General features: G+C 43.6%; 4 protein-coding genes and 1 pseudogene across 6 annotated transcripts; 2 read left to right on the forward strand and 3 right to left on the reverse strand.

Annotated features, from left to right (window-relative positions):
* Window positions 1-880: 880 nt before the first annotated feature.
* LOC136493265 (putative F-box/LRR-repeat protein At3g58880) lies at window positions 881-3937 on the reverse strand. 2 transcript variants are annotated; one of them, XM_066489331.1, is made up of 5 exons: window positions 3875-3937; window positions 3631-3802; window positions 1990-2958; window positions 1745-1897; window positions 881-1446 (listed from the first exon to the last, which is right to left on the reverse strand). In XM_066489331.1, exons 2-5 carry the CDS (start codon window positions 3682-3684, stop codon window positions 1078-1080), a joined length of 1545 nt encoding a protein of 514 aa, XP_066345428.1. In that variant the 5' UTR covers window positions 3685-3802; window positions 3875-3937; the 3' UTR covers window positions 881-1077. The 2 variants fall into 2 exon arrangements, with proteins under 2 accessions (XP_066345428.1, XP_066345429.1); XM_066489332.1 differs by lacking the exon at window positions 3875-3937 and having other exon boundaries at window positions 1990-2904; window positions 3631-3859.
* Window positions 3938-4638: 701 nt separating this feature from the next.
* On the reverse strand, window positions 4639-9067 carry LOC136493161 (elongator complex protein 3). Its single transcript, XM_066489211.1, has 9 exons — window positions 8494-9067; window positions 7754-7823; window positions 7468-7640; window positions 7169-7343; window positions 6910-7076; window positions 6542-6761; window positions 6355-6459; window positions 5936-6088; window positions 4639-5080 (listed from the first exon to the last, which is right to left on the reverse strand). The coding sequence occupies exons 1-9, from the start codon at window positions 8985-8987 to the stop codon at window positions 4922-4924; spliced, it is 1716 nt and encodes a 571-aa protein (XP_066345308.1). The 5' UTR covers window positions 8988-9067; the 3' UTR covers window positions 4639-4921.
* Window positions 9068-9729: 662 nt separating this feature from the next.
* Window positions 9730-13166, forward strand: LOC136492004 (uncharacterized; annotated as a pseudogene).
* A 126-nt stretch (window positions 13167-13292) lies between these two features.
* Window positions 13293-16225, forward strand: LOC136490833 (26S proteasome non-ATPase regulatory subunit 6-like). The gene is made up of 8 exons (XM_066487018.1): window positions 13293-13523; window positions 13613-13727; window positions 14534-14624; window positions 14712-14857; window positions 14940-15159; window positions 15240-15348; window positions 15471-15639; window positions 15731-16225. The coding sequence occupies exons 1-8, from the start codon at window positions 13382-13384 to the stop codon at window positions 15903-15905; spliced, it is 1167 nt and encodes a 388-aa protein (XP_066343115.1). The 5' UTR covers window positions 13293-13381; the 3' UTR covers window positions 15906-16225.
* A 345-nt stretch (window positions 16226-16570) lies between these two features.
* Window positions 16571-22162, reverse strand: LOC136490832 (serine/threonine protein phosphatase 2A 59 kDa regulatory subunit B' eta isoform-like). Of its 2 annotated transcripts, XM_066487017.1 has the most exons (3): window positions 21628-22162; window positions 20376-21528; window positions 16571-17186 (listed from the first exon to the last, which is right to left on the reverse strand). In XM_066487017.1, the coding sequence occupies exons 2-3, from the start codon at window positions 21429-21431 to the stop codon at window positions 16830-16832; spliced, it is 1413 nt and encodes a 470-aa protein (XP_066343114.1). In that variant the 5' UTR covers window positions 21432-21528; window positions 21628-22162; the 3' UTR covers window positions 16571-16829. The 2 variants fall into 2 exon arrangements, with proteins under 2 accessions (XP_066343114.1, XP_066343113.1); XM_066487016.1 differs by having other exon boundaries at window positions 20376-22158.
* Between the last annotated feature and the right edge of the window lie 1440 nt (window positions 22163-23602).

A 23602-nucleotide genomic window follows, 5' to 3' on the forward strand; every position in this document is an offset into this window, starting at 1 on the left:
GGCAACCATCCGGACCCTGTAAACTTGATCCAACGGCACATGATCTCAGCCCGTAGCTAGGCGAGGTGTGGCCTACGCAGCGGACAGAGAAGGCGGCGTGCGGCGCGCATGGTTGAGGCGCGGCGGCACTAGCTGATGTGCCACGGAGGTGACGGGGATGGCGACACGCGCGCGGCGGAGCTGACCCGCAACGCAATGACTTATGGCAATGCGAACGCCAACAACCCTCATGTCGTGCGGAAAGGTCTATATAGTTTGTGAGTCTGCGACGCCGTGCTGTGCATGACTTTGCTTTTTGATTAACGTGCGTATTTAATTTTATAATATTGTTATCTTATCGTATGATCCGTGTGTTTTTAGTACAAAAGTTTAGTTATCCCGTAGCAACGTACGGGCACGCTACCAGTAAGAAAAAAACGGCGAATTGACCATGTGTTACATCATATTTGGTTTGTTGCCTCATTTCGGCCTTCTACGAAGTGGGCTCTAATTGGAGTGGAGGTGATAGAGGGGGCAAAGTCCAGAGAGGTGTGGAGAGCTCTGGTCTCGGAGATGTTTTCATGATTGACTGTATCCTTTTCCCAACGCGTGAAGCCAGACTCGTCTATCGGACCACACCTAACCTGCCTGCAGCGTTAATGCAACGCGACTCAACAGCCTTCAATTCCTTCGTTCATTCATTCATCACGGTTGAAGAGTACACGCGTCACGGAGGCATACGCCATCAGAGGCTTATGCTTGAAGCACTGAGAGGCCTCCAACTTATTCATGGTTGAGGGATCTTAATATGCAAGCAAATAGAAATAAAAATATTAACACATGAATTAATTTATTTTCAATATGCATGCGTGCAAATAAAAATTAATGGGCTACGTTCACATGCACCCAACAGCACAAAAATCTTTTATTTCTTGCTAGCATAGCACATGATGGGTGCAGCACAAAAATATTTTATTTGTTGGGGCTTCTTAGGGCGTCTCCAACGGTCTAGCTTCGAGTCACGATGCATTTCTCTCAATGTTCAGGATAGTCTCTCTTCTATACAGTTGGAGACACCCTTAGTCTCTAGCAAAATGATCAGACGGCAATTCCTATTTTAATAGGCCTTGAACTCCACTCCAAGATCTGTTTCCTTGTCATAGATCTCTCCTCCTCAGTTCGTGGGAACCTTGTTGAAGGAGAAAACTTACATCTTTCACAGGTAGCTCCATCAAGCAATATTATCCGTTCTAGATTAACAGCTGCTTCAACGATACGCCTTATGTATCTGGTAAACTTCTCTTCGATCTGGTATCCATAGATTATAAGATCGTCCAAACCATAATGCTTCAAATCACTAGGTGCTTCCCACGTTAATGAATCATATATCCATGTCCTTTGATAGAGTGCTTCGTATAGCTCCAGCGGGACTTCCTCCTCGTGTGGACACCTTCTATGGTTCCACACCTGCACACAAGAGACAAAAGTTTATGGTAGTTGAAGGCATTTGATGAATGACCGAGCATGGTTAGTGTAGCTTGCGTTCTATGATTAACATTAATTCGGAGAATTTAGATGATTAATGATATTAATTTCAGTATTGTTTGCAGATTGAATGAAAAGAAAGCAGCAACAGATGTATAGTGCTTCGTTTCCCAGAACAAAGTGAACTTATTTTTCTATTGCTAATCAAATAAAACAAGTATATAGACATATTAAAAGCAACTAATAACTACGGAATACTTTTGACAAATGAAAAAGGTACCTGTACATGCATTTTCTTTAAAAGCGGTGCAGCTTCTAAGACAAACAATGTCCAATCGAGATCACACTCTTCGTGAATGCCTCGAAGACAAAGGAACTGCAGATTCTGCAATGAAGGACCTGCTTGTTTCAGAGATTCTGGTTGAATCCAAATCTGCACGGGATGAAGCGTAAGAAATTATCAACAAATAATTGGATATAGAGCCTTATATCAATGAAAGTGCAGTGTTGTGACTTATGACTCACCCTTTCACATGCGAAGTCCAAATCCAGTTCATATATCATCAAATTACTTAGGAACTCACTTAGCTGAATTACTTTGTGGAGTACTGTGCATCCATTACGTAGGATTATCTTTAACAGTTGAGGAACATAGCCAAAGGATAGGGGGTATTGATTCTCTGAAGCTGTCCAAGCCTGACAAGTCACACTGATGAGCCTTGGAAGACATGTAAGCTGGACCGTTTCAAATCCGCAATATGAAAATTTAAGTGTGGTAAGTTGTGCATGCTCTATGTTCAATACAGATTGAGTCCCACAGTCGCAACGGTGTAGGCTGAGGTACTGCAGCTTGTTGCATTTATCTAGAACATTGGTCATGTCATTTATGCTGAGCGTCACACATTCTATATGCAGGTAACTAAGGCCATCAAATGCATGAGAACCAGCATCAAAGAATCTCATGAAATTTCTTCCATAGTTGATCCGATCATCTTCTCCACAGTCCACATCCATAATTTCTGGATGCATCAATAAACGTAGAGCAGCAATTTTTCGGTTTGCCATGGCATTGTCAACACAATGTATGATGTCAATACACTCTTCCATCAAGATGAACCTTACCCTCAAAAGGCTGATAGGATATTCAATCTTGTGTGCCAACATATTCTTTACCATTTTGACCATGCTAGCATTCATCTGCACTACACTGTCACGAGAAAACTCACCCTTGCATCTTTTATAGAATGATCCAACGTCCATGTTGATCCTTGAACGGAAATGGAATAGATACCTCCACCGTGTTGAAAGAACACTAGTCCTTGCAGCCTCGAATAATTCTAGTCTCTCTAAGATGGAGAAGAGAATATCATCTGGAAGGCCACTAAGCCTATCTTCTTGCCCCTGCTCGAGTGTTGATGCAAGATTGCCTTGCTCAAGTTCCTGGGTCAAAGCAAGATCTTCATGTTGGTGTTGCAGTGCTGATGTATGAGTGTTCTGCTCAAGAACATGTATGCAATGTTGTAAGATTGACTAAATGAGAAAAGGAAAGAAAAAATCAAATAACATGGTATACACTGGAGAAAACATTTTATTTTTGCCATATCGGTCACTACATGTGTTTTCTTCTAATATATAATAGTGGTGATTAATGGTGGTCAGTGAAGAAATCCTAAAGAGAAACTCTCTTATGACTAAGTCCCAAGGTTGCTCGTAAGTGTAGCGAAGACACTACAATTGTCTGATTCACCAAAGCAGGATACAGACCGCGTGATTACACTACACCAACCCAAATGTAAACAAGTAGATAAGACTCCGCATATACCCAGAAATTGGAGACATCCGAAAGCCTCCGGTTACTGTCGTACGGTTCGAAGCGTGCCCTAGAACGATTCCTACCAAAAATGCTTGGCTAATAATTTATATAGCTTTGATCAGCTCGAACAATTCTGGGCGGAATCCTGTCCAACCGAACGAGCCCTTACTGTACCTAGCAACGAAGTCGTGCGTGCCGCCTCCACCCACCCCTGGACGGGCACCAATCGTCCCTAACGAGATGGCAATTCCACGCATCGGATCGGATGCCGTCTATGCGCCGCCCCCCCAGTCTTTTATGGTGCCTGTCCGCTGTCGATCTAGGGCTTTGTGCCTTTGCAGTGCTATACATACCTCCGTAGCCTTCTCGACGGCCTGATCCGGGTGGATGAATTCCAGATCCGCCATATGCCTAGATCGCCTGCCCGATCGACGGGTTCTGGTTCTGCGAGGGGACGACGAGAGCGGGGCTTCAGACTCGAGACGGTTCGTCTGCCTAGGTTCGTGGGAGGGCAGGGGCAACCTGCTGTTTTATAAAAAATATATATATAGAAATAGAAAAAGGAATTCATAGTATGTAATCGAATCGGATTCTCACCACAAAGATTTCTGTCTGGGCGTTTGGCGAGGCAATGGCCAAGGAGTCCAAGCCGGAGCAGCCAAATATAACTTCTCTTGCCTTCTAGTTCATTTTTTTTGTGAACAGTACACGAGTTAGGGGTCTTAGTTCATTTAGATTTTATTACAGAAAAAAAGCAAAAAAGTATTTGATTAACAGTACATAAACGGTACACGAGTTAGAGGGGAGCCGGAGCCTCTAAAAACCCTTCCAAACGGCCCCTAAACAATGACATGAATTGGTGGTTCCATTGTTGATTATACTCGGAGACATATTATTACTTTCTTGGTTAACCACTCACTTCTATACCAATATATATACACACACACACACAAACGGAATCTACATATGTCAAACCACCGTATATGTATTCTTTCGCTAATTATACAAAGAACGGATTTCCGGATAAAATTTATTCCATTCGTTCCAAATTTTAGCTTATATTGACTTTGTACTCTATCAAACTTTTCTAACTTTAACCAATTTTTTCTAAAAAATATGTGAACATTTAAAATTTTAAATAAATGTTCTATCAAAACGTCTTTGATAGTAGCTTGATGTTCTAGATGTTGGTATATTTTTCTATCTATAAATAAAAGTAAAGAAGTGACTTATATCAAAGCTAAAGTAAACTACTATATTTAGAATGGAAGGAATACGTACCAACTAATCTTACAGATGATCAAGGAATACGTACCAATTAATCTCAAAGATGATCAATCAAGAAACATAAACACAAACGGTGATAGATTATTTCCTTCATTCATGGATGAAGCGTTGTGAACACCAAAGAGTTAAATCCTGACTCGACTACCACCCTTGTTGCACGGCACATGAAGTTTCTAGGGTGAGAATTTTGCTATCATTTAGTATACATACAGAGTCGTCTCCCTTTTCATATGGACTACTCAATATATTAAAAAGAAGGGTATAACGAACAAATTTTTTTTTTGAAAAAAGTACTAATGTCACATTACAAACACTAGTCTGCTCTACATGATCGCACGAAAAAAAAATGAAACGGTATTATGCCAAACATTTGACCATATAAGGCCCTTCTAGCTCATAACCCAATTTGCGGTAGTAGTGGCGAGTACCAACCCCCGAAATGACAGCCAATTTCTTTGAACGGTGCTCCTTTTGAGCAATCCTTTCTGCTTCTTCCATTAATAGAGTTCCATAGCCCTGTGGATGTACACGGACACAACGGACACAAAACAACGTTAAAAGCTGTATAAGAACCTTCTTGACAATACAAAGAATGAACAAGGAGAAAAAAAATATTGGCACATTAATAAAGACTAAATGCAGTCATGTGTCTTCCCGTCACTGACACTAATTTGCCTCTTCAGTTTCACTAGATTGACACATTTACATTTTTACTAAAAGGATTTTTCACGTCATTTAAGTTGGGCCTAAGGCTTAAGAGCCTGAAACAAAAATGAAAACATCTGTTGTAATAAAGGATGAATGGCTAAGTCAAAATGCTTATGATGCAGGATTTTTCACGTCATTTAAGTTGGGCTAAGGCTTAAGCCTGAAATAAAATGAAAACATCTGTTGTAATAATGGATGAATGGCTAAGTCAAAATGCTTATGATGCACCACAATTATTCCATTACAGAACAAATGGCTGAGAGCATCACAATTAGCAACCTAGGAATCAGCCCAAAAAAAGATTAGGAAATTTAAGGAATCTGGCAGAAAGCACTAATTTTGATTTTCAGTGTTGCCACCTCACTCACTTAGCCCAGTGTGTTGGAGCATAATGTTCAGGCCTTAGTGGTGTTTCATCTCTGCTGTGACCCAAATGACTGGATTTACTAACCACTGAGCTTTAATCTACTCCAATTAACATGTATTGCACTCTATCAATTTTCAACTTTACTAGCAGTTTTGGTAATTACAAGTGCCAAGCATCAAGCATGCCAGGAAGTCTAAACATAAATTTCAAACATGGTAGTGCCAACTGCTGAGGACCAAAACCTTGGGTGGTGATCATACATTTAAACATTGTCTACATGTAAATAAGTGAATCACCTGGTGCTGTAGCTTGTCTACATCACGGCCATGCACAGGGACTGCAGTTCCATAGACATGAAGCTCACGAACAATTGAACACCTCCCTACAAGTTCAGGGCATGTAACATTACGGCCACATTTACGCAAGCGCAACAGGCCGATCAGGATATCCTGTAAAATTCATGAAAAGTAAATTGTGAGTATATTGCTAAGCTCAAGAAGCTACGACATTATCGTTAGCTAGACCCATTGCTAATCTTCATTGAACTAAAGGAATATCAAGAGAACCAAATGAAAGACAGAATAAACAGATCTCAAACTATGGAGAAAGGGAGTAGACTATAATCACATAAGAAATACACCTATACAGGAAGGCACCAATGCACCATATTCCAGAATTCGCATCCATATCAAATTGACTGGTCAGCTATAAGTACCTGTCGTGTATCCTCATAAGAGAGGAACGTCTCCCAACCCTCATTTGCAGCATAGTCACGTCTAACAAGCTCTACTTCATCTGGCCTGATCTTGTGATGGATATCCTACATACATATGCACAGCTAGAATAATAAAATGACATCCATTTTAGGCTGAGAAAGTGGTTTTACTGTATTTCGTATTTACCTGAATCCCTGCCTCACGGGTTCTGACATCTCGGCATTTTAAGCCCAGATCTTCCATTCGAGCCAAAGCAAGCTCACGAAGGTTACCTTTCTCAACACCAGAAGTGACAAGAGGCATAGGAATATCTCTCTGGACCCGATACACTCGTGTCCATGGTGGTACCATAGACAGAATTCTTGACACGATATCCACCAACAGCTCAGGTGGATAATTTCTATATCTGCAGCACAGCAAAAGTTACTGGGTTAACCCTGGATTTATGAGCCCTTGTCATAAGTACAGAAGTTCTTACCCTAAAATTTAGAAATAACCACAAGAACGTTGATAAGATTTAGCAAGACACTGAGCAATTAGGATTAGAGAAGTACCTGCCAGTTTTCCAGAGCTCATAAAGACCAGTTCCACGAATAACAAGTGTTGGATAAATCTTCAGACCATCAGCCCGGAATGCTGGGCTTTCAAAAAATTCTCTGAAACTTTCCAAGTCTCTTTCAACTCCAACATTAGGTAAATCTGGCATCATGTGGGCAACCACCTGTCAAAAGGGTGAATCAAAACAATTAGAACAATCATAAACAAACAATGAAAGCAATCAGACAAAGCTATTGTGACTAAAAAAACAATAACCTTAAACCCAGCATCTTTTGCCAAACAGAAGCAATCAGCAACAGCAGCCACCGTGTGTCCTCTGTTTGTGTCACGGGCAACATCCTCATATGTACTCTGGACACCAATTTCCAAGCGGGTACAACCATAAGATAGCATCTGGCGCAGATGAGGCCCCAAGCAATAATCAGGTCTCCTAGAATTCCAAGAGAAAAAAAACATTTCATTGGGATTAAATTCCTAGGGAAGTGGGAAAGACAACACATTCCTTTTGAATGAAAGTAATAAGAAGCACCATCCAGTTATGCAATGATACTTACGTCTCAATCGTCATACCAATACATTTGACAGCACTATGTTCCGAATAACAAATAGCCTCCTCAACATTTGCTGAAGTGTGACCCGATAAAGCATCATGAAGATTTCTGATGAAATAATCACGATAATCAGCTGGTAAGGACATGAAAGTCCCACCCATCAAGATGAACTCGACCTGAAACGTATATTAAAATCATCTTCAACTGCTGGTCAAAATTTAGTACAGCATGCCGTGAATATAAGAATCAATAAAATTGAGCCGAGTGCTGTCTTGGACTCCATACAAACCTTATCCACACTATGCCCTAGCCTCTTGAGCTGATCTATCCTGCTCCTGGCTTGCACATATGGATTATACCTAAAATATAAATGTAGATCAGGAAAATTATCTACCAAAAGTGTATAAAAAATCAGTTTAAATAATCACAGTGCACGGACATCTGTATCTTTAAACATAATCCATGGCTACAAGATTATCCAAAGATCCCTAGTTGGCATTGGTGTACCTTCATTATTAACAAGCAACAAATAGAGAACTTTATTTTTATCTTTTTTAGGGGAAATCCCCACTGTGCATTTCATCATTAAAAAAAGTATGAAGAGAAAAGGAAGACAAAATCTGTATAGCTGAAAGGTAGGGGAAAAAAAAGGCATGCAACAGGCAGCCAAGAGATAGAAAAAGAGCACACAAGCTAGTTACATAATGGGTTTAACAAGCAACAGGCAGCCAAATAGAGAACTTTATTCACAGTTCTTAAAAGTTTGGTCATCATTTGTACTTATTTTCAGTAAAATGTCCGGTATCTAATTTAGCCGGTCCATAATGGGTTTTATGAACTAAGACATGATTTGAAGCATGCTTTACAGGCTGTCTAGCGATAGCATGTATAATTACAGATTCTTCTGCGATGCTACCACAACTGTAAGTCTGTAACACAAACATAAGTCACTGCACTCCTAGGTACAGAAAGGCTTAAATAAAAGCAGTTAAAGGGAGCATGGACACCAATGTACTTCAATGAAATCACCTTGCCCGAATGGCACGCATGCTGGTGGGCTCGTATCCAGTGTACGATTGCGTGCTGTACTCGAAGTCGGAGTCGGGACCGCCCGGGCAGTAGACACAGATGTTCCCGGTGGTGGCGATGTGGGGGCAACGGTGCGGCTTCGACATGACGGCGACGACGGCGATACCTGACGCCGTGCGCACGGGCTTGGCGCGCAACCGCGGCAGCAGCGCGGCGCGGTCGGCCTCGGGCACGGCGGCGATCATCTCCACCAGCTTGGGCGCCCGCGCCAGACCGTATCTCCGGCACGCGGCGGACTTGAGCGCGTTGAGGTCCACATCCTCCCCGCGCCGCGAGAGCTCCCCCATCGCCGAGACGATCTCGGCGATGGCCCGCACCCTGGCCTCCTCCTCCGAGAGCCCCGCAGGGAGGGCCACGCCCCCGCGCCCCGGCGCCGGCTTCCGGCGGCGCGGCTGCTCTGGTGCCGCCACGGCGGCGGCGGCGGCGGTTGCCATCGGGAGAGAAGGGTTTCCGCGAGGGGTTTTGGGCTCGGGTCGGAACGAGTTGGGTTGTTCGGTCGGGTTGGTGTTGGTCTCGGTGTTCCTCGCGGCCCTTGGATAGGTTCAAAAGCTCTCGGCTCTGTACAGCCATCAGATCATAGAATGAACGGTGAGGATTAAAAACGTTGCTTAGCAAAGTTGTACTAGCACGAGTCTGAAAACATATTTCTCTCTTCCTCTCCTCTGGAAAAAATGGGAAAATTGGATCCATAGCATCAAAAGAACATGTCTTTAGATGTATGCCATTAAAAGAATCATCTTATGATACTTACCATCAAAAGATCACAATGCAATAGCTATGTACCATTCTGTTTGCTTCCGTTACAAGATCGTTAATCCCTTTTCCTGTTTGCCGATCACACGTTTTTCAACTTCCGTTTTTGCCCTTGGGCAAACCAACACAGCCACGAGGACGGCCAGAAGCTTCGACTCGCTCCCGTGCGAGGAGTCGCATTGTGGACCTCCAGTGCGCGGCGCTCGCCCCGTGCGAAAGAGTCGCGGCGACGCGTTTCCCCGCCGGTGGCTCAGGCTCCATAGCAGCGCACCTCATCGGCGGTGGCTGCCTCCTCGACGGCGCTGCCCTCTACTCCATGGTGTGTATCCCTGCATTCCTCTTCTTCCTCCCTTATTTTCCTGGTTCTAAATCCTAGTTTTTCCCCTCTCATAGTGCTGAGCAATTGGTCCTGATTTGAGCAGAATGGATCCGGCCGAGGTTCTGGATGGGTAAGATCCTTTTTTCTGTCTTCTAAGCCTGTGTAATTTATTGTAATTTTTATTTATTTAGTTTGCTGGTAGGTCACCGTCATTTGTCCTGAACTTGGAATTGCAATTTTTTCCTGTCCTGAACTTGGAATTGCTATCGATTGGTCCTTACATTTGGTCTCCCTTCCATATGTTGGTAACTATTGTTGCAGAATTGATCCGAACAGTGCATGCAAAGTAGAGGTCACCGTCAATGCTTACTTCACTATCAAAGACGGTAGAAGGGAGTACAATCGGGGTAGGACAGTAAGTTGGATTGTTGATTCAGAAGAGTACGCAATCATTGATCTAGAGAAAGATATTGCTCCATATTTTACATGGGGCAGTGACCAAGTGGCAAATTTCTGGGTTCGATCAGGGGATAATGTGACATGCAAGTTGGCGTCCGATGCTCAGCTTCTTGATTTGCTAAGGGCATCTAGACTAGTGAAATTGTTCATGGTAGTGGGCAGACGTGAGCTTGCTGCAGTGAACACAGGAGAAGAGATGATTGCTGCAGTGAACACAATAAAGGAAGATATGCTTGGTGCAATGAACACAGGAGAAGAGGATATGCCTGCTGCAGTTAACATAGGAGAGGAGGTGATGCCTACTGCAGTGGACAATGATTTGGAAACACTGGACAAAGGATTTGCATGGGCAGAAGCACCTAAATATGGGGAAACAACTGCAGGGCCACAAATGGCTATAGAGGAAGAGAATGAGCACTTTATGACTGCTGGGTGTGATCCTGATGGAGATGAGCCAACTGGAACAAATGAAGAGTGGAGGTACTTTAAAAATGACGATCATGTAGTCATTGATCCAGTTGAAGTAGACATGCATCAAAGAAAAAGGGCTAGGTCTGTTCTAGAAATTAGAGACTTTGATAGTGAAGTTGTACCTGATGATGAGGCTACTATGCTTGATGATTTTCTGGCGCCTCACACATCACATGATAAAGAGAATCCAATCATTAAGGAGGGAGACACGTTTGTAGACAAGAATGCTTTTGTCCACACTATTAGGCAATATGCCATCAAAAATGAGTTTGAAACTATGATTGAACATAGTGACACAAAAAGGTACAGGGCAAGGTGTGCATATCAAAATTGTAATTGGAGAGTGTTTGCAAAGAAACTACATGGTGGCAACACATTCATGGTGATCAAACTCTCAGGATTGGATGTCCACACTTGTCCCAGTACAAGCAAGATGAAGGGTCGAGAGGCTTCCATAGCTTGGGTATCTGAAAAGGTGAAAGATGTTGTAAAGGAGGATCCCACTATAAGTGCAAAGAAATTACAGAGATGATTGGAGAAACACTACAACATTGAATTGTCATATTTTAAAGTATGGTCTGGAAAAAAGTATGCATTGGAGGATCTTCATGGTACTTGGGAGGAGAGCTTTCAAATGTTATGGAGATTCAAAGCAGCACTAGAAGATTGTTGCCCAGGAAGCATTGTTGAGATTGATTGCAAGAAAATTAATGGAGAAATGTACTTCTCTAGGATATTTGTTGCAATTAGAGCATGTATTGATGGATTTATGGCTGGGTGCAGGCCTTACCTTGGGGTTGATTCCACTCACCTTACTGGAAAGTATAAAGGCCAGTTAGCTACAGCAACTGCAATTGATGGGCACAACTGGATGTATCCAGTTGCATATGGGATATTTGGCAAAGAGACAAATTCCAACTGGGCATGGTTCATGACACATCTGAAAAGAGCAGTTGGGACTCCCCCTGGATTAACAATTCACACTGATGCTTGTAAGGGATTAGCATATGCAGTCAATAAGGTCTTCAAAGGTGATGTGGAGCACCGTGAGTGTTTTAGGCACCTAATGGCTAATTTTAGGAAAAAGTTCAAGGGTGATGTGCTGAAATATATGTGGCCTTGTGCATGGGCATGTACAGACCATAGGTATGGCACACTAATGGAGAAAATTGCAGCAACTAGTCCTAAAGCAGTTCCATTTTTAAATAGGCATCACAAGCTGAAATGGAGCAGATCTAAGTTCTCAAAAGAATGCAAAGTTGATTATGTTAACAACAACATCTCAGAATCCTTTAACAATTGGATTAAAGATGACAAAGATCTTCCAGTTGCTAATCTAATGGATAAGATTAGGGAGAAGATCATGGAGAAGATTTACACAAGGCAAGTGATAGCCAATAGAATGGAAGGGTGTATCCTGCCAAGTGTGTTACATGAGTTGAACATGAAGAGCCGAGGACTCCACTATGAAATCTAGAAGAGTGGTGCAATGTCAGGTGAGATATCAGGAATAACAAAAGAAGGGAAGAATTGGAGAGTTGCTGTTGACATCCAGAAAAGAACCTGTGGATGTGGACAATGGTAGATTTCTGGAAAACCATGCACTCATGCAATAGTTCTATTTGGGAAAGTTAGACAACTTAACATTGAGAACTTTGTGGATGACTACTATTTAGTAGAGAGGTTCAAGGCAGCTTATCAATTTGTGATCACTCCAATGGGTGACAAGACACAATGGCCAAATTTTGACCCTGGGTTTAAAATGATTCCTCCAAAGCTAGAACGGCCTGCTGGTAGACCAAGGAAGAAAAGAATCAAGGCTAGTGGAGAAGCAGGAAAAAGAGGCCCATATCAATGCAAAAGGTGCTTTTAGTTTGGACATATAGAGAAGAGTTGTACTGCTACTCAAGCTAATTAGAACAAGAGCTTCCACCACCTCGTCCAAAAAAACCAAAAAAGCAAAGGTATTGTAAATAATAAATCATGCCTTATGTGTAATGCATTTTATTCCCTGTCTAATCCATGTTGCGCCTCCTAGAAAATCCAAATCTGAAGTTGTCGAAGTCTCCACTGTTGATGCTGAACCATCACAAACTGCTGCTGATCCAAAAGTGATGTCCAGTCCAGGTGTAACAACAAGAAGCATGTCTTCTCTTTCTCCGATCAGCCCAGGTCCTACAACAAGAAGGATGGCGTCTATCTCACCTGGAGGAATTAATCGTAGGCTCATTATTAGCTAGAAACATTACCTTTTCAACTCTAATCTGTGTGTGAGCATGGCTGGGCAAGTGTGGTCTTTTGTCCAACTCTATGTGTGTAAATATGGTGCCGCTATGCAACACTATTTCATATTTTGGTATTCAGCTGTAAACTTGCAAACTATCAGCTATTATGGTACTGGAATGGAACCAAAATCATGATATATAATGCTCAAAAGTTGTGTTATATGTTGATGAGATATTATGTTATATCCTAGTGAAATAGTGTTTTACATGTTCTCTTATATCCTGTTATAATGCTGTTGAAATTGGGGCTGGAGTGCAGCTACATTATTGCTGGTGGCCAGTTGGAGTGCAGCCATGTAAATGTTACAAGCAAGGGTAAACTTATCACAATTAACATCTGTTAATGCGTGGTTCACAGAAATGGTAAGGAGCTAGAAAGTTATATTTTTTTGATGGTAAGTATCATAAGGTGATTCTTTTGATGGTATACATCTAAAGACATGTTCTTTTGACGGTATGATCCAATTTTCCCGGAAAAAAAAGGAAGCCTCCTCCTCTATCTCCTATCTTCTTGCGGCGGAAGCAAAGCGAGGGCGGCGAGATGGACGGCGGCGGAGAGGACGGGAAGCAGCAGCCGCACCTAGTACTGGCAAACAAGCTGTTCCTTCTGTCGCGCTCCGACGTCGACGACCTCGCCAAGGTCGACCTACGCGCTGACGTGCTCGCGGCTGTCAAATCCGATGGTAGGACCAGCGCCCCCTCCTTTCGTCGAGTCTGCTTCTAATTGCGGGAGGGATTTGGATTTGATCTGTACTGGCTGCGGTTGGTGCAGACATGGCGGCTCTGTACGAGTCGCTGGCGGCGGACGGCGTACTGGAGATGAACGCGGCGCTGGTGGCCGAGATGCGCGCCAGGATCGACGAGGAGATCCGGAAGCTCGATGAGAAGTGAGTAGATCTCGCCGCTTGTGACCTTTCCCTGCTCGATCAATAGGCTGGCTCCTAGTGTTGTATGCTGCGAGTGCTGATGCATTTAGCTCTGTGACCGCACTGTTTCTAATTTGCTCGGTTCAGTGATAATTTAGCCTTGAAAATCACTGGGTTTGTCAGTTATGCACTGCTAGGCGCTATTACTGTCTTTGGGTTGGATTTGATTTGCTCTAGCTGAGTAGCTGTTCCAGTTGTCTCTGAACGTTGTACTTGGTAACTCTTGCACAGGCCGGAATATATTTTATTCCTTTTTCTAAAAATTTGTGTTTTGGACCTTATGATCTAACTGAATTGAGTTTGTTTAGTTTAGCCATAGCAATTGTTCTTGTCAGAACTTTACCAATGACTTGTGTGTCAGCATCAAGAACATGGCATTTTGTGCTTGATAGGTTAGTGTTCATCCATCTACATGGTAGGGGGATGATTAATTTTTGTGCTTGATTGGTAGTGTCATCCATCCATCTAGATGGAAGGGATTGATCAATGATTGTAGATAGAGAACTCATGTTTGCACATGCAACCATCTATGTCATGAGCAATGGTGGATGATTGTAAATAAATAGAGAATTTTTGTTCACAAACAAAATCATACTCTCAAGGAAGGCTGACATTTTGTTCAAGTAAAACAAAAATTGTAATCATGGTATCTAGATTCTAAAGTTCATATCCTCTCTTTTGGTGCATCTGAAATTCTATGTCCATTATGCTTCAGTGACAGTACTTAGTCAGTAACTTCTCTTGGTTGATTTTTCTTCTTTATCAAGGATTGCCGATGCTGAGGAGAATTTGGGTGAGAGTGAAGTGCGTGAGGCCCATCTCGCCAAATCCTTATATTTTATAAGGGTTGCGGAGAAGGTATATATCTCATGTGTTCTATATTTCTTAAGATTGTTAGTGTGTGCTCCAGACATGCTTACCTTGCCCAAATAATATAAATTTCAGGAGAAAGCACTGGAGCAGCTTAAAGTTACTGAAGGAAAAACTGTAGCTGTTGGGCAAAAGATGGACCTTGTTTTCTACACACTACAGATTGGACTTTTCTACATGGACTTTGATCTCATCTCAAAGTCCATTGACAAAGCGAAAAAGTAAATCCAAATTCTCTTGGTTTATCTCTTTTTCAAATTGGATTTGCATTGTGAAGCTGATACAGTCTTCTCCTGATTGAAGCTTGTTTGAGGAAGGTGGTGACTGGGAGAGGAAGAACAGATTGAAAGTATACGAAGGATTGTACTGCATGGCAACTAGAAACTTCAAGAAAGCTGCTAGTTTATTATTGGATTCAATTTCAACTTTCACAACATATGAGCTGTTCACATATGATACCTTCATCTTCTACACAGTCCTTACGAGTGTTATCTCTCTGGATCGTGTATCTCTAAAACAAAAGGTACTCGGCTTGCCTTCTTCAAGTTCTCTTCATTGCCCATTGCCTTGGATTGGATGTATAAACAACTAGGATCTTGGCAGGTTGTAGATGCACCTGAGATCTTAGCTGTAATTGGCAAAGTACCTCACCTCTCGGAGTTTCTCAATTCCCTCTACAATTGCCAGTACAAGTCATTTTTTATTGCATTCTGTAAGTAACAGAATCATTAAATTTTCCATCTTTCATGTACTTATGATAAAATAAATGCTCATGGATTATTATGGTGGGTCTAATCTTTGGGTTTCTCATCACTGGGTCATTTTTTTTTTCAGCTGGCTTGACTGAACCGATCAAGTTAGACCGTTACTTGCAGCCTCATTTTCGCTACTACATGCGTGAAGTGCGCACTGTTGTCTACTCACAATTTCTGGAATCATACAAGAGTGTGACAATGGAAGCCATGGCTGCTGCATTTGGTGTCACAGTTGACTTTATAGACCAGTAAGTGCAGTGTCAGCCATGCTCATATCCAAGTTTTAAATGTTACTCACAAGCTTAACTTTTATTACCTATTTCTGTCACTCCAATACAGGGAATTGTCACGCTTCATTGCTGCTGGGAAGCTCCATTGCAAGATAGACAAAGTTGCTGGTGTCTTGGAAACGAACCGACCTGATGCCAGGAATGCCTTCTACCAGGCAACCATCAAGCAAGGAGACTTCCTGCTGAACCGCATCCAGAAGCTATCACGAGTTATTGACCTGTAGGCCAGAGCCCTTCATGCAGGAACTCCCGGTGTATTGTTTGCCTTGGCACCTGGAGTGTACGGCCGGTGGTTGACTTTCAATCGGTCTCAGACTCTCAGTTGAAGAAGCTTTTAGGGATATATTTGTGTTATGAGAAATTGTGTTTTGTACTTTTGTAGCCTAACTACATGGACCCAAAAAATCACGGGCATCGCTTGTGGACGTTTCTTCATTGATGAATTCATCCCTTGTTTTATCTCGCTGACATATTGCTTTGCTACTAAGAGCCCTCGCTAGCAGAAGTGACTTGATCTTTCGGGCGATTTTCACAGCCTTTGCTAGCAGAAGTGACTTGATCTTTCAGGCGATTTTCACAACAATTATTCCGTAAACACCAGTTGGTAGAAAAGCAGAATCACTTATTCACTTGTGTCCTGTACATCAAGCAACGATCGTCTAAAACGATGCTGTTCTGTTTCAGCCAAAGGAACAGAAAAGCAGATCGCGAGTGCTCTGGACTCCGTAGTAGTATAGGAATAGACGAATATAGGAGTACAAAGGAATCAAGAGTGGACGGACAGCCATGTCCCAATTCCCAGCATCATTGTATACACAACAATATTATAACAGCACAAACAAGAACACAACGCTCACTGTTATTTCGGTATATAGACCACCCCACTGCGTATCTGCAATCAAAATCGACGTTGTTTATTGGACTATATGGTAATTCTGATTAATGTTACTACACATGCCAAATCTCTCAAATTCTTCTCTATGTGTACATTTTGAACATACAGTTCTGACAAAACCAAACACATCCTACCCACCTACAGCAGGGGCAAACCAACGCAAAAAAATTCCCAAAGCTAAAATCACAACCCAGGTTCCAGATCTCGCACAGGAGTAAGAGTTACACGGCTGCGGCTGACATGGTCGGCTATTCTAGCCAGCAGCTTGACTGGGTTTGCCATTGGGTGCACCTAAGGGATTGTTTTTGCCAGGTTTTGAGGTGGCCATTTCCTCCAAGCGCTTCCATAGGGCTTCTCGCTTTGAATCAGATTCCTCCTGCTTGAGCACCTCATCATTGAACCTCTGAACGCACTCCCCAAAAAATGCAGAATCATGATCAGAGAAGATCTTGCGTACGTTCAACGTCAGGCTACGGACAGCTTGGTTCCAGTGATCTCTGGAGTTTCTCTCGAGTGCAGGATAGATGATAGGTAATAGCACCTTGTAGTTTTGCTTAATTAGGTTTTCAATATGGTCATTGTTCCAGAGAAACAGAGCCCGCTCTGCCACCTATGAACAGAAAAGGAGAAAAACATAAGTCATAAATGCCTGAGTATACTAAAAAACTGCATCAACCTAATGCTGAGCATTTCACCCGGGCAGCCAACTAAAGTAGTGTTCATATTCTATTATCAATAGGCTACAAACTGCTCAAGTGAATATATATGACTAAACAAAACCACCAGATACCATCAGCAATGAGAAAACTACGTTCCATTTTACAGAATCAGCAGGATCCAAGCCATTGTTTTTGAGACGTCGCCTAGGCGACAAGGCGTGCCCAGGGTGCTGGGCGTCGGGGTCACCACGGCATGCGTGCGTATGGCGTCCGCCATATGAGATTAGGCATCGATTAGGCGTGGAAAGGCGTCGGGCGAGCGCCTAGAGGCCTGTGGCGGACGCCGGAGCAGCAAGTTGAGAGGAAGACGGAATCGGGCGGGGAATCGAGCGGACGCAATGAAAACTGGCGGGAATCGACCGCGTCGCGTCCGCGCTAGAAGGAAAAGGGCAGGAATCGACCGCATATATGCTGTTGCGCGGCAAACCTCCCGCTCGAGGGCTTTTACCACAGGTGCGGGCCGCTGCAGCTTCACGGAGAGAGGAGAGGAAAAGAGACGGTGGCGGCGGCGGCCCTGCTTCTTGGCGGCAGAGGCGGAGGCGGAGGCTTGCCGCTCCTTGCTCGAGTCCACCGGCCGCGCACACCTCCCGCGAGTCCGCCCCTGCATCTCCTCCTGGCTGCTCGAGTCCACCAGGGGTCCGTCCGCACAGCACCTGCAGCTCCTGCCTGTCCGCACCTGCTCGCCCACCTCCGTCGACCGTCTACCCGTCCGCCTCGTATGCTCCCTGCCTCCTCTCTGGTCTCCTCTGCAGCCCTGCTTCCCTCCTCTTCCTCTGTTTCTTTCTCTTCCTCTGCTTCCCTCCTCTTCCTCTGTTTCTTTCCCTCTTCCTCTGTTTCTTTCCTCTGTTTCTTTCCCTGCAGCACTAGTCATTAAGTTATATTATGTTATTAGAGACTAATTTGTGGCTATTGAATGATGAGAGATTTCAGATTTGCTATTTTGCTACTTTACATTGTGCACTAGCACTCTGGTAGCATTATTTATTATGGTATTACATGCTAAGACTTGGCAATATTAAGGTATGATTTGCTTCTGAATTTTAGTATCATTATATATTAAGATGATCGTATGGCGTCGCCTAGGCGTCCGCCATAAACGCCTAGGCGTTGTGAAGGGGGTACGGCGCCGCGCGTCGCCGCAGCGCCTCAAAAACAATGATCCAAGCAGCACAAGGACACAGTTATTAACTATAATGATTAGCTAACAAGAGGGTAGCAAATAATCATGCTTCGAATACGTAAAGGTCATGTCCAAAATCTGTTTTAAGACGACCAAAAAAGGAAAGACAGTCAGGAATACATGACGAGGATTTTACACATGGACAGTAGCGATAGTTAGAAAACACAGGTTTGAGAGTCAGAGATAGATGAAGAGGTGTCACAGATAGGCAGAGGTACAAAGCAAATGCAAGAATATACAGACTTTAACAGACAGAAATTGATAAACAGGTTACATTCCAATGGAGCAGTTCACTAATAAAACTAAAAGAATCCCATACATGAAAACAGAAGGAAGAATGGGTTTGCACCACAATTCATAATATGGGAAATTATAATGGCTTTTGCTTGCTATCCTATTTGGGCACCATGAATACCACTTTTTGATACATGACATTCCTGATGACAACTACTGTGACTTTTGTTTCAGTAGATACAAAACGCAAATTTTGTACGCCACTAATCCAATTACTGAGAAAGAAGGCATATAAAAGTATAAAACCTCTTAAGGTCTATATGCAGCAGATCAGTTTTTAAGCATTTAAGGCAGGAGAAAGTTTTTTTAAGGCCAAGGAATGAATTAAATGTAATTACAACATAAAGGTGAAATGGCTAAGAACCAATGATTTATTTACTATTCTTATCACAGATAGCATATATATGAAACAACTGAAAATACATGTACATAAATTATACACTAAAAGATACCCAGTAGTCCGGAGACAAGGTATCTTAACAAGTTAACAGAAAAACAGGAGACACTATGAGCAGGGAATTAGTAGATTATACTTGCTATCTAATTCTTCTACAGAAATGTTATACAGAAGTATATTAAACCCAAAAACAAAGTTTGTTACATCCCCAATGGCCCAATCTGATTGCTACAAAAGAGGGACATAAAGATTTAGGTAACATGCAACAGATCAATTTCGAGATAACTTTAATCTTTAAGGTACAAGAAAAAGAAAAGGAAAGGAAAAAATAGTATGCACCCAAAAGACTCCAACTCTAAGATAAAAAATTGATGTTCTATTTTGTAATTATGACTTTAAAAGAATGAACTAGCACCAACCCTTTATTTTTGTTATTAATCATAGATTAGCTTATATCAAAACAACTAAAAAGTCCATGCGCAGAAATTTACATGAAAAAGACACACCATGGCGTGTATCTGAAAAGCCAAATCTTTATACAGCGTGCATGCGTCGCAACGACAATGAGTGCTCGGACACGTGCCGACGCCCGACTGGATGAACGTCATCTTCTTCCTCGCATTCGGGACCTCCATACCCGGCGACCTTAGAAAGGGGAGGGGCCCTCGAGCAGCAGCCAGACCGGCGGTGGTGCGAGTGAGGTGGCGGGAGACAACCAGATGGCCGGAGCCAGCAGCGGGGGAGGTGCTCAAGCTCTTCTCCTCCGGTTGGGGTTAGGTGAGGGCAGGGTGGAGTGGTGGGGGTGGGCAGTGGGTGGTGCGGCGAGCAGAGGGGGAGCCCCTGGCCGGGGCAGCGGTGGAAGACAGGGGTGAGAGCGGGCTGGTGCGGTTGAAGGAAGAAGAACAGTGGGAGAAAAAGATCCACGCACTGCTACCGTTACCAGTGCCCGCACACTGATTAAGGGTGTTGGCTGAAAAGGGAAGCCTAGAGAGTGGAGACACTACCGATATCTTCCCCTATATGTTGGGAGAAGAATTTTAGCTAATTAAATATGTGATGAAAGCAATCAATGCAAACATGCAGACGACAAATTGTGAAATCATAGAGCTAAAGTGGTAAGAACACATGTGTCATGAACTAGAAGAACCAACAACGAAATTTGGTAGAAATTGATGACAAACTTAAGTATAGGCGCAGTAAGATTTTGACCTGGAAATGAGAGCTGTTCATGCTACGGGCAATCTGACGGAAGAGTGGAACCATGCATCTTTGGAACTCTGCAAGCTGTGTTGCCTCTAAAACCTCTTCTAACTCACCCAAGAACATCACCTCCTTTGAACTGTTTGTCACAGGCCAATATTTAAGTAAGCCCCTAATAACTGTGTCAGCAAGTTTGCAGTCCTTCTCAACAAACTGTGTGATGCAATAGGCTAGCTGCTGATGGTACATAGATACACATTTTGGCTTGTGAAGAGGGATCAATGCACGAACAAGGAACAATTTGTGCTCTTCCTTAAGCGGAAGGGCAAACCCATTGATAATACTGCCCAGGATCTCCAACAACTCTGCAACACCATTATGTTTCTCTGTTTCGAATATAAACCTGTAGAATATGTTGTTAATTGCTTTCCTGATGAATGGTCGATGAACCATGAATTTACCATATATTCGATGAAGTATCGTCTTTAGATAGTCCCTTTCCCTGGGATCCTCCGAGTCAAAAAGGTCTAGCAGCCTAAGAATGAAGGAATGATCAATATATCTCTTGGCCAGCTTCGCATCTGTCTCCTGTGACGCTACAAATCTCAAGAAAACCTCATACACGATCTGCAGGTGAGACCATGCAGGATCCATGAGAGGCTCGTCCTCCTCCAGATCAACCCCTTCAATGGCCTTGTTCTCACGAGGGGTGGGGCTGGAGCTCCGGAACAAATTAATCGACACCATCTTTGTGATCTCCAGCATGACAACCTCTGAGAACTTGCCATTCGCAGAAGTGACGTAATCAACAAGCTCCATAAGTGTCTGGCGCTTCACCTCCTTCTCCTTGAGGTTCTTTGTTGGATCCGCGAAGTCATACACAGTGCAGCATAGGTTCACCTTCTTGACAAACAAATTCTGCTTCTCGGACGCCGGCACGTCCTTGAATGCCGGTAACGGCTCATTGGAGTGATACACCACAGCCCCATTCATCACTGGGTTAGGAGTTACACCAGATGGAACTGGATAATCTCCATTTCCAGCCCTCTTGTTCCCTGGGTCCATGCTCCTCGCTACACTGTAGGAATTCGACGGATCAGTTCCATTCCCCGCAGCAGCAGCTTCCCGGCTATCCCCAGCCTTCCCCGGCTTCCTCGGCAGCCTGCCAAGGATCTGCTTAATCATCTTCCACCAGAACCAACCAACCAAAACCCTAGCAGTACAAATCGGCCACGGAAGCGAAGAGGGGATCTACACAGACCTTCGGCTCGTGTGCTGAACCAGCAACCCCCAAGATCTCACCAGACCCAAGCCGACGAATCCACCAGCCGGCAAAGGAACCACAGCCCTAGCTCCGATCCCCCGGCGGAAGCGGAACCAACCAATTAAGCCGCCCAGATCATTTGAACCAATACGAATCAGACCTGGTGAGGAAGCCACTCCACCGCCCGGGCCTGAACGGATCAGGCCACGCCTCCATGGCCGGAAAAATCCAGTCTTTGTCCCGCTCCCGGAGCCGCCGCCGGCCGGCCGGCCAAATCTTGGATCCGAGAACCGCAGAGCGGCAGGGCACAATCGGATGTGAGAGGATGATGGGGTGTTCAGGGCGAGGTGGGGAAGGATGGGAGGAACCTTTTCTTGGGCTGACAAGCTCCCTCTCTCTCCTTTTTGGTTCTCTGGATTTGAGAGGCCTGGAGGTCCCCAAAAGTAGCAAAGGGAGATGGAGTAGGAGTAAAAGCTCGCGCAAGCGCTGCTGCGAGGGCGAGGCTGCGACTTGCGAGGAGAGCGAGATGCAATGGAAGGGACGGCAGCCGGAGTGTGATGTGTCTATTCACAGTAAACAAACTGTTCTGGGTTGAGCTGCACTGCTTGCAGCACAGCTGCTGCTGTCACTTTTGTTTAATGCTCGTTTGGTTCATCCTCCTTTAATCACTTTTAGTCACTAAAATACTAAATACCTCACTAAAGTTTTGTAGCTTTTAGTCATCAAAAGATAACTAAAAGTAACTAAAGTATGCATAGAACAACTACTTTAATAGGTGGAACTAAACAGAAGTCACTAAACTTTAGAGAGGTCACTATAAACTTTAGACATCACTAAACTTTAGTGTGTGAACCAAACAGACCCTTAGCCTCTCTCGGACTAATTTTGCTGTCTAGATTCTGGACAGAGGAGAGAACCTTCCATGGATGCTAGTGCTGGCGGCCGGCATTCTAGCACTCTTTCCTATGTCACTTCACCTCCATTTGTGAACAAACTTGATGTGTTCATTCATCGAAGGCTTTGTTTAGATTCATGGTGTAAAGTTTTAGGATGTCACATTTGGTCTGTTCGCTGGTTGGTTTCTGGGCTGGTTTGGATTGGCTGGTGCTGGTTTGTTGTGAGAGGAAAACACTGTTGGTTGGCTGGTTTGGGCTGGCTGAAACCAACAAGCGAACAGAGTGATTGAATGTTACATGTGGTGTCGCATAGAGTGTTCGGATACTAATAAAAAAACAAATTACAGAATTCGTCAGTAAACCGCGAGACAAATTTATTAAGCCTAATTAATCCATCATTAGCACATGTCTTACTGTAGCACCACGTTATCAAATCATAGACTAATTAGGCTTAAAAGATTCGTCTCGCAAAGTAGTAGCAATCTGTGCAATTAGTTATTTTTTAGTCTATATTTAATACTCCATACATGTGTCCAAACATTTGATAGGATATGGTGTAAAGTTTTGGGAAGGAAATAAACAAGGGCTAAATAAACTTTTGACATGTTCGCTTGGTTGATAAGTCATGGCTAAAAGTACGGTTGGCTGATTTGTTGTGAAAGAAAAATATTATTCGTTGGCTGAAAAAATACGGCTTATAAGCCAAACGAACAGGGCATAGCTCCTTGTGCAAGTTCACAGCTACTAATCCATTGAATAAACAAGGATATTGTAACGACTGCGAGGGTACGAGATGTTTATGCTAGTAGGATTGTGAGACCGTCGGTGACGAAGTGCACTTGTTGTCGCTGTTTTCTTAGGTAAAGCTATCTCGCGCTCGAGTGTTTTTGTCCCTCAAACTCGATGCCCATCTCTCTCATTCTTCTCCATCTCCGGCCTCTTACTTATTTTTCAACTTCGACATGCTTAGAAGGAGCTCGGGGGAGACAGGTCGGTCAGGCGATGGGGACGGTGGCAGGCAGCATTAGGGTTTCGGTGACAGCAACGCGGAGGCGACCGAGCTAGGTCGGGACGGG

The sequence above is a fragment of the Miscanthus floridulus genome, chromosome 11 (genome assembly GCF_019320115.1).
Source record: "Miscanthus floridulus cultivar M001 chromosome 11, ASM1932011v1, whole genome shotgun sequence".
Classification (NCBI taxonomy): Eukaryota; Viridiplantae; Streptophyta; class Magnoliopsida; order Poales; family Poaceae; genus Miscanthus; species Miscanthus floridulus.